This window comes from Durio zibethinus, chromosome 4 (genome assembly GCF_047325235.1).
Source record: "Durio zibethinus cultivar Kanyao isolate XHJ-2024 chromosome 4, ASM4732523v1, whole genome shotgun sequence".
Taxonomy (NCBI): domain Eukaryota; kingdom Viridiplantae; phylum Streptophyta; class Magnoliopsida; order Malvales; family Malvaceae; genus Durio; species Durio zibethinus.
Genome location: NC_143165.1, coordinates 4,437,883 through 4,452,962, shown reverse-complemented (window position 1 = coordinate 4,452,962; position 15,080 = coordinate 4,437,883). Strand labels below are relative to the sequence as shown.

General features: G+C 26.1%; 1 protein-coding gene across 1 annotated transcript; it reads left to right on the top strand.

Annotated features, from left to right (window-relative positions):
• Window positions 1–398: 398 nt before the first annotated feature.
• LOC111288559 (uncharacterized) lies at window positions 399–1,456 on the top strand. The gene is made up of 3 exons (XM_022879492.2): window positions 399–499; window positions 836–904; window positions 1,007–1,456. Exons 1-3 carry the CDS (start codon window positions 437–439, stop codon window positions 1,079–1,081), a joined length of 207 nt encoding a protein of 68 aa, XP_022735227.1. The 5' UTR covers window positions 399–436; the 3' UTR covers window positions 1,082–1,456.
• The last annotated feature ends 13,624 nt before the right edge of the window (window positions 1,457–15,080 follow it).

Below are 15,080 nucleotides of genomic sequence, written 5' to 3'. Positions count from 1 at the left end.
TTCTGTTTTATAGAAATGTACGTTCAATTCAGTTTGGTTTTCAAATCAAATTGTATTTTATTACCTTTTATATTATTTTTATTTATAAATTTAAATAAGAACATTAAATAGTGTTTAAAAAATAAAAAAATTTTAAATTTTAAAAATAAATAAATCAAATCCATAGAATGCAGTTTGAATAGATTCATGCACCAGTGGCAAGAATATGTCAGCGATCTCAACCATCAAAACAGCATGAAACTGCGTTTGGATTCGAAGTGAATTATCGATTATAGCTTAGCTTCCTGGTCAACCTCCTCTAAAATTGCCATCCTCTATACGTGTCAATCAACGAAAACGTTTTCGAAACTATAAATTGGAAACATATCTTGATAATGAATAATTCACTCTAATTTCTATTTTTTACAGCTTTTAGATTCCAAAACAAACATCAAACATGTCGGATAACTCTTCTCAAAGCATGAGCTACCAGGCTGGTGAAGCCAAGGGCCAAGCTCAGGTCAATTTTTCTTTATAATTTGCTATATAATATAATAAATATATTTTTCTGTCATACCAATTTAGTAGGTTTGAAATTTTGAGTATTAAGTTTGTTTATTTTATGTTTAACACGTATAATTAAAATATGAAAATTGATATATTATAATTGTATCGATATATTAAATATAAAATATTTTTTTAAAATTTTTATTAAATTTATAAATAATTTTTACTAAAAATTTAAATCATATCGTTTTTGCATCATTTTAATATGATATTATCTTATCGTGTTTAAAATTGACAAATTTACAATTTAAATATATATACATTTTTAATTTCATGTTTATTATTTCAGGAAAAGGGTAGCAGCATGATGGACAGGGCTGCTAATGCTGCTCAATCTGCTAAGGAATCAATGCAGGAGGTTCCCAAAAATTTGCTCCAAATCATACTTATTAGGCATTGGTACCTTTACTTTTTGAAAGTAACTTCTCCTTTGGTTAATTATATTATTATGTATTGACAGACTGGGCAGCAGATGATGGAGAAGGCACAGGGAGCTAAAGAGGCTGTGAAAAATGCAAGTGGCATGAACAAATGAAGCTGACCGAAACTGTCTATCGATTTTACATGTTCTCTTTCCTTGTTTAATTACTGTTTTGTTGGAGCTTTTATGAGATGCTCTTTTAGTTTTTCCTACGAACAAATAGGAGACCTCCTGTATGCAGTTATCAGAAGTTGCTCCTCTAGGTTTTTCTTTAATGCAATTCTAATATGTTTTTCATTCTTACATAATATTGTTCAACGAGTTATGGATGATGCGTGATTTTTTTTTTTTTTAGGAAATTACTAAAAACAACTGTTCAACTACGAAAAATTACTTGATGAAAATTTTTCGTCATTAAAAGTCATTTTTAGCGACAGAATTAAATTAGCAATGCAATTCGATTGGTAAAGAAAATACAATCTTAAATAAGTACTACATTCATATGAAAATTTATTAAATTAAATCATAGAAACAAGTTAATCATTGAACCAACAAATAATTGAATAAATTCAACATAAAATTAGACCACAATGATTGTTAGATTTGTTCAAGAATTTGATTAATTTTTCAAATCCGAAGATCCACTCAAGTTTTGAAAAAATTTAGATAAAAAATTAAAATTCATTAATTGGACTTGTATATAATTTTTAAATCTATTTAAATTTTGAATCGGATTTTGCACAAAAAAAAAAATTAAAGCTCAAGTCTGAAATATCTAACCATAAACATATAAACTATTAATATTAAATATAGACTCAACTTAAATTCGATCTAACTCAACTCATGAACACCTCTAATGATTTTGTGGTGATAAGACTTGAAAGATGAAAACCAAAACTAAAATATAATATAATGGTTTTTTGCCTTTAGTTGAATCAATTAATGCTAATAATTTTAGTGACTCATTTCATAATAATAATTTTTTTTGCACTATTAATTTTATTCACTGTTTTGATTTTTGGGACAGCATTAATTATTACTTTAGTTTGTTTAAATTAATATTCTAATTAATTGCTAGAAAAACAATATAGTACTGTTAATGAAATTTTTTTAATATCCTTAAATATTAAATATTAAACTTTTCATTTTTTGATGGATTTTTTTTTTCTAAATTAAAATGGATATCATCTGGAACAAACCATCTTGTAGATTTCTTAAGCATACTCGCATTGCCTTAATAGCTATTAGTACTGTCTCTTTCTCTTCCTTTTCTTTTTCGTAATACAGTTTCTTCCTTAAAGGTTTATATTTTCAAATTGGTCAAGTTTTGGGAGACGTTTTGAAACCTAGCTATTAGGGTTATGCTGCTGTGGATTTTCAAATCCTGTTATTCCTTTTGCTTTTAATTTGGTGTCTCAAATTCTTGGATATAATAAGGTTTGGGTACTAATATATTATCGGTTGTTTAATATGTCATGCGTCAAACATTGAATAGAAAATTTTAAATTTTTGTTAATAGATTTAATGTTTGTATTAATTTTTGAAAATAATTATATTCGAATAAAAACATATGTTTATAATAGTTATGCATAATCCATAATTTTAACATAATTTGTTAAAATTATGTTCGATAATTTTAGAGTAAATTCTCTATAATGTAAAAGCCATAATCCATAGTAATACTTAACTGAAATTATGTACATGAATAATGTTGATTTATCTTTATGGCTTGTGTTGTGAATATATTTTCTATTTAAGTTGGATTTTAATTTAATCTGTGATAATAATTTTGAAAAGTATAATAAATTTGATATATGTGCATGAGTTTAGATACCGAGAATCATGAATTTAAAAATATTTAGCTTTAAAATTTTCTAAATGTTTAAGTTTTCTATATTTATATTTAAATTTTTTTATATATACCAAGAATCATTTAAAATTTGGTATCTATACATTACATTAGAGTAGTCCCTTAAAAATTTTGTTTGCAATTTTAAGCCAAATCATATTTGGCTTTAATTATGATTTAAGTGGTAATTTTGGAAATTAATTTTAAATGTAAGGTTAGTTACAGTAGGAACTTAAGGATGAAAGGGTTAAAAAGGTCTTTTACATATATAAAAGCTATCCCGTTTATCATTTAAAGCCATTCGTAAAATTGAAACATAATTAAAAAATAAATGTATTGTGGCATCTGTATTCTATAGTCTACTATCTATACAACAAATAAAAGCTATCTCTTTTTGTAAGGGTGTTCATAATTTAGTTTTAATCGAATTAATCGATAAAATTGATTTAATTTTGTTAATAGGTCGGTTATCAAATTAATTTTGATTGGTTAAAGAAAATTATTTTAAAAAATTTTGATTTTTTATTAATTGGTTCGAAAGCCAAATTAATTAAATTAATCAAAATTTTAACTAAAATATAATAAAATCTAAATATGAAATGAAATATATATAAAATGAAACATTTTATTTCATAAGTTATTAGAATTTTTAACATAATACTCTGATATTTAAATATTTTATTGGATAATTTTATTTAATTTGTTTAAAATATGAGAAATTAAGAATTTAAAATATAATTTAATTTAAATATATTTATTATTCAATTAACCAAAAATATTAATTAAACCAACCGAAAAAAATTAAATTTGAAAAATTAATTTTTGAAATTAATATTGTGGGTTCGATTAATAAAAATAAAATAATTTAATTTAATTAATTCAATTTTTTATAATTCAATTTAAAATTAATAAAATCGATAAATGAATACTCTTATCATTTTCAATTTCTATTCAATATCATGTTAAATCATAAATTTTAGTATTCATTTCAAATGTCAAATCATCTCATGTTATATTAACACATCAACTTTATTAAATATTATTATATTTAATTATAAAATGGTTATCCCTTCAATTCTAAAACCTCTTTTATATAATTGGGAAGCCTGCATATATTTATTATAATTTGACCTTACACTTGTCTTATCTCTTATCTATGAATAAAAAATCTACTTTTGTTTCATTGGTTCAAGAATAATTTCTCAACATTTCTTTCCTTATTCTTTAAGTTTATAATCTATAATTATTTTTGCAAAATCAATAACAATATATAAATTGCCCTTACATTTCAATTGGCTTCAATTTATTGTTAAGTCATCAATTTTTTATTTATTTAGATGAAATTTATCTTCTTTTTTTTTTGTTGGATCTTAAATTTCATTAAATTTATAATTGTTACATGTCTAAGGCCTTAGGTTTTTTTAACTATTTACATTGGGTTTCAACGTCATGTCATTGATGAAGAGCAATACATAAACATTATGAAAGAAATTATTAGAGTCAGCCCCAAAATTGGAATGAAGGAAAGATCGATAAAATAGGCAACTCATTTACTTTGTATTCATAACTTGTATAATGAATTGCATCGACATCTTTGCCAATAATCAAATACCTTTTTTCTGCGCCACTAATTGATGAATGCAGAAAGAATAAATCAACTGTTGCAATCAATTATAATGCAAGACACAACTTGAGAAACCACTAACTCTCAGAGGGCAAAATAAAGCCAGGAAATGACCAAGCAACTTTAAAATTATAAATAATTAACAGTTGTTTAATAGTATAAAATAATCATTTTGTCATAGAAAATTTTAAAAAAAGTTTTTGGGTATGATTTTTGGATCAAAATTTTAAAAAAATTTTGTAAAATTGATCCATTTGAAGAGAATTAATGAGCTAGGGATTTAAAACCAAAGTTTTAAAAAAAAAATAGATTGATCTATTTATGAGTAATACCCTAACTTTTTTCCATTTATTATTTGTATTTAAAAATTTAGACTAAACCCAAAAATTAATTAAATACTTATAAGCCCTTTTTTTGGTTATTTAATTTTTTTACATGAATTAAATTTGTCGATTACTTTTTAAATAAAAGGGTAAGAATAAAAACTAAATATAATAATTTATTAAATAAATTAAATGATAAAAAAACTATTTAGAAAAACTCTTTTTTGTTAAAAGAATTTGATAACATAAAAATTAATATATTTTTATACCATAAATAAAAATGTCTGTTAAGATATAAAATAAAATAGAAATATTTTTTTGAAAATGCATATAAAATAAATTTTCAAATGCGTTTTTGTAATGTAATTTATAAATAATTAATTTTTATTTATTTAATTTTGATAATTGATAAAATATAATTATACCAATATCAATACATATATTTAAATATATGTAAAATAAAAAATTATTTAATAAATTTTATTTAATATAATTTAATTTAAAATCATATTTTAAAATTAATTAAATAAAAAGATTTATAAATATTTTTAAGAAACCCTCAATGAAGTGAGAGCATCTTAAAGAAGTTTTTTTTTTTTGTTTGATATATGTGTATGCATAAGAATCTATATAAATTTATGCTAAAGAACTACCTTGTGTGATGAAATGCATATATATAAGGCCATGTTAAATTTTAATACCATGAAATTCTTTGTAATGTCAAGGATATAAGGAATATATCCATTATTTTGAATTGTTACAAAACAAAAAATATATGTAAAAGTTACTATTAAGTTTTTCAAATCTTTTAAGACAAACATAATGAATAAACAAAATTCACTCAATGATGTTAAATTCATTTTAGTCTACCTTGGGCTATTCCATTTCATGGTTTGAGTACAAGATTTGTGAATTATATGGCAATGAATTAAAATAACCATAAGCCTAGAATTGAATATAGAGTACTTGCTAACTTTAGTTATGAACTTTATATAGCTTGTTATATCATGGTAAGGCCATGATTGTTTAAATCAAAATGACGACTTGTCTTAATGGGAAGAAGGAGGCTTTAGAATCTTGAAGTCCTAGGTTCAAATCTCACTGTATATGGATTGGTTGTCTAATTATGTTTTAATTTGTTAGTTGATTATTTAGTAATTGTAACTTGATTATGATGTGATAGTTGATTATTTAGTTAATTATATTGATGTAATTCTTAATTATGATTGTAATTTCAAAAAAATCAAAATGAAATCTCAAAAATTGCTTCGAGGCAAAAAAAATTGTGAATTTGTAGATTTTTCATTGAAAAAAGCATATACATGCGCTTTTCTCATAAAAATATATTTTATTCCATGCTTGCATTTAATTGATCTAGAGAAGAATGCTTATTCATATTATTTGATTTATATATTATTTCAATCTTTATTTCTTATTGATTAAGTACTTTATTTATATTATGCAAGAAATAAACATATTATTTACTTTGATTTCGTTAAAGAAGTTATATGATTCCTAAATAAGCATAGAACTTGAAAAAAGTTAAACTATTAACCATGAAAAAGAATAAAATGATAAGGCATTTTTTATCAGAGTTTTATAGTCCATGTTACCAAAGGGTTGAAAGATAAGACATCCTAGCACTACTCTCATCAAAGTATGTTTAACTATGGAGTTCTGATTAGATCCGATATTTAAGTGCTAATATAATCGCACCATCACATAACATGCAAAGAGTATATACAACACCACTATCTCCACATATTACTCAACATATCCCTTGTGAGTTCACATCTCAAGAATATATGTTACACCTTAAAAAAAATTAATCCATGTGTCAAGTCAACACTTATTAATTATTTGAAATGATAATAAATGAATAAATAAATAATAAAATAACAAATTTACCAACAAATGAAAAAAGGGGAAAAATGCAACACGAGGACTTCTTAAGAGGTCACCAACACTATACTACTCTCGTCTAAGCACACTTAATTATAAAGTTTTGATTAGAGCCGATGCTTTAGTGCTGGTATGATTATACCCATAACATGACATGCAAAAAATGCATACAACCTTGTTTTCTCCGCACATTGCTTAGCATATTCTACGTGGGCCCACATCTGAGAATATATGTTTTGCCTCAAAATATTAATTGATTTGTCAAGTCAACACCAATTAATTACTCGAAGCGATAATAAAAGAATAAATAACAAATAATAATAACATATTTACTAACTAATGAAAAAAAAAAGGTGCAACACGAGAACTTCCCAAGAGATCACCCATCCTAGTATTGTTATCACCCAAGCATGCTATATTGCAAGTCCTAATGGGATCTAGTATTTTAGTACTAGCATGATTGCACACATCGCATGACACGTAAAAAATATATATAACTCTGCTTTTTTTGTACATTACTCAGCACACGGGCCCACATCTTGAGAACATATGTTATGCTTAAAAAAATTAATCAATTTGTCAAGTCAATACCAATTAATTACACAAAATGATAATAAATGAATAAATAATAATAATAATAACAAATTTACTAATAAATGACAAAAAAAGGGTGTAACACAAGGACTTCCAAAGAGGTCATCAATTTTAATACTACTAATGACCAAACATATTTAACTATGAAGTTCTAATGGAAATCGGTGCTTTAGTACTGGTATGAATGCACCCATTGCATGACATGCAAAGAATGTATATAACCAAGCTTTCTCCATCAATTATTCAACATATCCCAACGTGGGCTCATATCCCAAGAATATAAGTTACGTTTCAAAAAATTAATCGATTTGTCAAGTCAACACTAATTAATTACTTGAAACTATAATAAATGAATAAATAACAAATAATAATAACAAATTTACCAACAATTGAAAAAAATTAGGGGGGATACAACACAAGTACTTCTCAAGAGGTCATCCATCCTAATACTGCTATCGTTAGAACACTCTTAGCTGTGAAATTTTGATGGGATCTGATACTTTAGTGCTGGTATGATCACACCCAACCCTCAATACATAAAAAATATATATAACCCTACTTTTTTCGCACATTGCTCAACACATCGCCAAGCAGGCTCACATCTCAAGAATATATGTTACGCCTCAAAAAATTAATCGATCTGTCAAGCCAACACCAATTAATTACTCGACACTATAATAAATGAATAAAAAATAATAATAATAACAAATTTACCAAAAAAAAAAAAGATGGGTGCAACATGAGGCATTCCCAAAAAGTTTTCTATCCTAGTACAATTATTGTCCAAGCATGCTTAATTGTGAAATTCTAATGGGATCCAATACTTTAATAATGGTATGATCACACCTAACACTCAGCATGAAAGAATATATATAACCTTGCCTTCTTCCCACATTAATAAGCAAATCCTCACGTGGGCTTACATCCCAAGAAATATTATCCCTCAAAAACTTAATCGATTTGTCAAGTCAACACCAATTAATTACTCAAAATGATAATAAATGAATAAATATTAATAATAACAAATTTACCAATAAAGGAAAAAAAAAGTGCAACACAATGACTTCTATGAGGTCACTCATTCTAGTGCTACTTTCATGTAAGCACGATTAACTGTAGAGTTCTAATGAGATCTAATTAGTGCTAGTATGATCGTACCCATTGCATGACTCGCACAAAGAGTATATAACCCTGCTTTCTCCGTACATTGCTCAATATGTCCTTACGCGAGCCCACATCTTAATAATATACATTATGCCTCAAAAAATGAATCAATTTATCAAATCAACATCAATTAATTACTCAAAATGATAATAAATGAATGAATAAATAATAATAATAACAATTTACCAACAAATGAAAAAAAGGAAGGGTGGAACATGAAGACTTATAGGAGATCGCCCATCATAATACTATTATCACCCAAGCACGTTTAATTATGTAGTTTTGATGGGATCATGTACTTTAATATTATTATAAAGGCATCAGCACTCAATACAAAAAGAATATATATATAACCCTGCATTTTTCACACATTGCTCAGCAAATCGCCATGAAGGCTACATCTTAAAAATGTACATTACGCCTAAAAAAATTAATCAATTTGTCAAGTCAACATCAATTAATTACTCGAAACAATAATAAATGAATAAATAAAAAATAATAATAATAATTTATAAACAAATGAAAAAATGGCAGAGATGCAAGATGAAGACTTCTAAAAGGTCACCTATCCTATTACTACTCTCACCTAACATGCTGGACTGCGAAATTTTAATGGGATCTAGTGTTTTAGTGTTGGTATAATTCATCCAATGAAGTTAATGATATCTAGGGGAAGGTGTCAAATGTGCAAAAAAAAATCAAGAAAATAAGGCAATCATAAGCCTCAATAATTCAATCACAAGAGGAAATGAAGGCAATCTTGTTAAGGCTCACCCAGATGTTTGATGGTGGTTCATTTCTTGGATCCAAATCTTGTGGACAACATAGATAAGGAGGTAGTGTTTAGTGACATTATCAATTTATTTAGATGGAAATACATATGACTTTTATATATACATGTTATTATTGTTGTTGTTATTATTGGTGATGCTTGTGGTTTATGGATTTATTAAAATTTTCATAGATGTTTATAGAGGTTTATAAAGTTTGTGTAATTATTGAATGAATTGATGGGTACTATGAATTTTTTTTATTATGTATGTATACACTATTGGTGGATTTTGTAAAAATGAACTAAATATTAAATTATGGTATAACATAGTTGTATTGTGATTTATATCGATAAATGCAATTGGTTTGAAATTGCATTAATAGACTTAGAACTTTAAAGGATCGATCCTATTGAGTAAAGGATAGATCTTTAAAAAGCAAGGATCGATCCTAATAATTCACCTATTTTAATGTTTAGCTACAGAATATTCTATTACTAATACTATTTTACAACGAAAATTGAGCATTAAAAATTTAAAAAAATTTATGCTTTTTAGTGACAAAATTTTCGTTACCAAAAACTATTAGTGACGAAATCATTAGTGGTAGATTTAGTTTTTTATTGAAAATTCTAATACCAACAGAATATTAGTTTTTAGTAACAAAAATTTTAGTTGCTATTGTAATTAGTATTAGTGACAAAATAGGTTTTTACCTACAGATTAGTATTAGTGACTTAGAGTTTTTTGGTAGACTTTTAGCGAAGAAAACTTCATCGCTAATAATAAATTTCGAAGGTAAAAATGTTATTAATGACAAAATTTTTCATTGCTAATTGTCCGTTTTCCTGTAGTGTTTAGATCACTGTCGCATATTATAATTGTTTATCCGATAAAAAAAATCATATTAGAATTATTTTATATTGGGATTGTTGTCAAAGTGACATGGATCAATATATAACTCAATCATACATCATATGTATCGAATAATGCAATGGAATAAGGAAAACAATCAAAACTGAGACAACCATTAGATCATATTTTTGTTTATGCATGTAATTTAAACTTTTAAACACAAATTTGTTTAGAATCATACCTGAACTCAAAATATCATAATCAAGAGTTCAAACAACCCTTGGTTGTGTCTGAAAACCACAAAGAAATCAAGACTTAAGCCACCAAAGCATTTGGCCTTTAATAGTGATCTACACAGCCCCTATTACCAAAACCTTTACAAAAACAGATTCTAAACTTGTGTTAGTAGGTGTTTCAACTAGAAACCAATCAAATCTTATTTGTTTGCCTCAAGATATTAAGAAGGAAAAGGAATAAAACAATTTTTCTTATAAAATAAGAAATGTTGGCATCTCTCTGATAAAACCCTAGCTTGGGTGATTACATTATGGTTATGGGGACTGGTGTTTTTGTAAATTTCAATTGCAATAAACTCTTCTCAAGTGTCTTAAGATATGTGGCTAGAGCTAGAAAGATATCTATTTATAATTCTCTTCAGTTCTTACTTTGCACTTAAGGATGTAACTTTTACAATCCTTGCAATTTAGTCCTTGTAAGCTTTAATTCCTCTATTTTAGTTTCTTTTAGTAATGTCCAACTTAATTAATTAATCTCATATTAATTCTACGATGTCACCATATGTTTGTGACCAATTAGACTTTCAATATATTGGTAATGAATATAATATCAAACTGATCAATAACGATCAACGTATATTCATTGATCATGAATGGCATCTAGCAATACATCATAGCCACCTAAATATTGGAGAGTTAAATGAAGTCCCAACTAAACCTTTCAATGTTTAGCCTATTAGTGCAATTCGATCATTTCACCTTATACTTTGAAAGGTTTGAGCATGGTGTAGTGCCTACTCTCAAGACCTCTCATATTAATTCATGCAGCTTCTAGTTAACATTTATGAATTTAACTTAAAACTATTTCATCTAAATTCATCGTCAAGCTTTAACTAAAGACTTTATAAGTCAACTAAAGCCAATAATAAATAAGATATGTCTTCTCATATCACCTAGGATGACGGATCCTTTCTTAACCACTCATCCACATTCATATGCTTTAAACCGTTCCCAAAAGCGCACTTTTAGGCATCAAACATCCTAACCTATAAAGGTGAAATCAAAATATAATGATCTATATACAAAATGACTAATGTTTCAAGTCTAAGGACTAGTTACACAACTGACATATGAGAACATTTTCATATACACTTAAGTGAGATACTAAATAGAGTTCTCATAGCAGGCTATATTCAATGAACTTGTTCTCTAACAAGTACCTACATATTATCCCAAGTTTCTCCTTACTATAACCTATGAAACTAGTTACTTACTTCATAATCAAGGAGGCTTAACATATACTATTTTTAAGCATTGTTGATGCCCTATCTAAACAATACATTTACCATGAACAATTTAAGTACACAACTTTGATGCATAAAGATCTCACAATTGTAACTATTTACAATTCCTTTGTAAACCAATTGTGTTCCATGAGCTTCATTCAATTAGCAATTTGATAACTCTTTATCCTTTTGCTTATTGATGAAAGAAAAACTTTTAATTACTAAAATATAGTGATTAAGGCAACTTAGATGTATGTCCTTCAACCAATCAACTGGCTCTAGGGTGTATACACTAAAACTTTAAAAAAGAATTGAAAAACAACATAGCTTTTAGTCTGAAAATTTCATCTTTATTCTTTTGTAAGTATATTTAGTTTTCTTGTTTTGATAAAATGTTTAATGATTGATTTATTCATATTTCTTTTTAATTTAATTTCAAAATTGTCAAAAGAATAAAAAAATTTCTCATAATTCACTGATAGATTATGTAATTAATAATTTTACTATTAATTATAAATTACATTATTGTTAAAAGCAAGACGTTGTCATAGTAATTTTTTTTTATAATTTTATGCGCTTATCATATTTTTGTTAGTATATTATATATATATATATATATATATATTAATAAGAATATGTCTAAAGAAAGAAATAAGATAAAACATATTATACATTATTAATTGATACCCTTAAAATTAGTTGTCATGATTCGCGACTAATTCAACCAATAATCCAATTCCAGTCTGACTTAAGATGTGCTTCTAGTACTATATATATAGTCATTGACTTATCAGCATCTTAAATATGAAAGTTCGCATGTAGATTTATGCAATCTGTCTATAACTTTTTTTTTTAATTAGGTGTTATATTATTCGTCTCTAACAACTCAATCTTGATTTCTCTAGTGTTTGGATTTACAATTTACAATAAACATTCGACTTGTACTCATTGAGTTTTTATTAGATTTGTTGATCCATCCAATAGTATTTGAATATTTACATTTATAGTTTTGTCCACAAATATGTGTGCATTTATGCAGATTTCACAAATATATGTTGATACTGATCCCAGGCATTTCTTGTTGTTGACAGTATCCAAAATTTTAGTGCCACCGATGCCTTGAAACTCAAAAGAGTTGTTACCTACGTATTGAATCTTGGTGGGTTCCAGTTTGATCCTGGGGATTGCTTTATTTCGATGTCCTTGTCTATCCAGATGACCAGTTTAAAGGTTAGCTATTTGCTTTCAGGAAAAAAAAAATTATAATTGCTGATACCAATACTTAATCATGATCATTTGAATAAAAAATTAATATTTTACTAATAGGTCATGCTACTGATGGCGACACTGAGAATTTCTACCAAAGTAGAATCTCTACATTTATCCGTCTTTACCTCTCCTTTAGAAAAATTAATTTTCAAGTGTTTTACATTGAAAGGGCTAAAAATATACTTGGCTCTTTTGCTAATTACTTAAATTTTATCTTTTATTCATGCACATTAGGTACATACATGAGTATTTTCTTTGTGAATTAAAATGTTCTGGAGATTGAATCATTTTGTTTTGCGAAAAGCTGACCTCCTTGACTGCTTGGAACTCAATGAGATTGCAGGTTTGTTTCATTACAGTCACTACAATTAACATCTTAATATATACACATCAACATATATTTTTGCAATTTTGAAGAAATTTTCTTCCTCTGTCCAAAAAATAAAAGGATCTTCTCTTCTTTGAAACTGGACTTTATTTATGAAAAGATGGACTTAATTCTGTAATGCTGTTACTCCTTGTCTGTATGGTCTAGGATTAATGCTTTAACTACATTTTCCAATTTGTTCCACAGATTTGCCTTTGACATTAAAATCCAGTGGTATCTTTTTGAGTGTTAGCTAGTTTAAAAACTGAAATATAAAAAGCGCTCTCCCTTTTGTTGATTGATTAACAAGAAATTGGAAGTGGCACTCGTTCCAAACGAGCTAATTTGGAAATTGATCTTTAAATCTTTCATTTGACTGTTCATGTCACATAAAATATTAAAATTCATATATTTATAATTTATTTTATAAAAAATATATATTATAATTTATTTTAATAAAAATTATAAAAATATATATTTTTAATTTATTAAATTTATATATAATTATTATTAAAATTTTAAATCATATTATTTTTATATTATATCATATCTGCCTATCATATTCTAAATTATTATATTTTTAAAGGTTTGAAAAATCCCAAGAAATACTATAAAAGCAGCACTCAACAGCCTTCCATGGGTTGCCTCTCCGCTATGGTCGACGGTCTAGCGTCGCATCAATCCAATCTGACCGCCTGTCTCTCTTCCATCTTGTGACTTTTCTCATATTTTCTTTTTATAAAGAAAAAATTAATAAAGCTAAAAATTTCATAAAAATTTTATGATTTTATAAATTTAAACATAAAATTATTTTTTAGATATTACATATTTAAGTTTCAAATGATTTGATTAATTCTTTTTATGTATGACTAACTTTTAAATACATATATCTAATTTTTAACATAATTAATTAAAAAAAGACGTTTTCTTAAACCCCCAAATCAGGGCACTATAGTTGAAATTTTATCTCTACAACAAAATCTTTTTACTATTGAATAAAGCCAGGTGTAATTTGTTTATTAAAGTCAAATCCAAGCTTGAGGCAAAACCCCAAAAACGAAACATTTTATCCTTTAAAAAAGAAATAAATATATTTTTAAACCATTATTTTGTCAATGGCAAAAACAACCTTAATATTTTACCATTTGTAAATATATTTTTAAATTATTTCATTAACTAATCATGTCATGCCAATCTCCGCCAAACTCGAAAAAAAAAGCTAAACCAATACCCAGTGCCGACCTATGGGCCAAGGTGGGCAACCCATCTTAGAACACCAGAGTTTTTTGTAATTTTTATTTACAATTATTTATTTAAAATATTATAATTAATAAATTATAATAACAAATTATATAATAATTCACCATTTAAAAATGAAAACTCTATATAATTTTTTTATATATTTTATATAATATTAAATTATAATTGATTAATTAAACTATAATAATTATAAGTAATATACTCCCTTTAAACACCTATCATTAGACTTAAAACTCATGTATTTATTTTCGCATCAAACATATGTAATACAAAAATTATTATATCATAATTTATATTAACATATCAAATATAAAATTTTTTTTTATTTCTGTTAAACACAATCTTTATAAAAACATTGAATTGTATTGCATTTTTATTTTGTTTATGTTATATTTAAAATTACCTAATCTACCAATTATAGGCCATATGTAAATCAAAAACACGGACTTTACTACCCGTATCTACGTTTTTTCTCTCTCTTTATTTCAGACAATTGCATGCTCGTAAGGCACGTATGCGAGTGGTCATAAATGCAAAAGAGAAAATACAACAAAATGGGTAAGGAAGGAAGAGGGGCAGAGGGGACGGGATCGGACTATCCAACTAAACGTAAC

Coding starts and splice junctions, on each gene's coding strand:
- LOC111288559 (XM_022879492.2), top strand. CDS start 437: ATGTCGGATAACTCTTCTCAAAGCATGAGCTACCAGGCTGGTGAAGCC. Junction 500..835: donor AAGCCAAGGGCCAAGCTCAG/GTCAATTTTTCT, acceptor TTATTATTTCAG/GAAAAGGGTAGCAGCATGAT. Junction 905..1,006: donor CTAAGGAATCAATGCAGGAG/GTTCCCAAAAAT, acceptor ATGTATTGACAG/ACTGGGCAGCAGATGATGGA.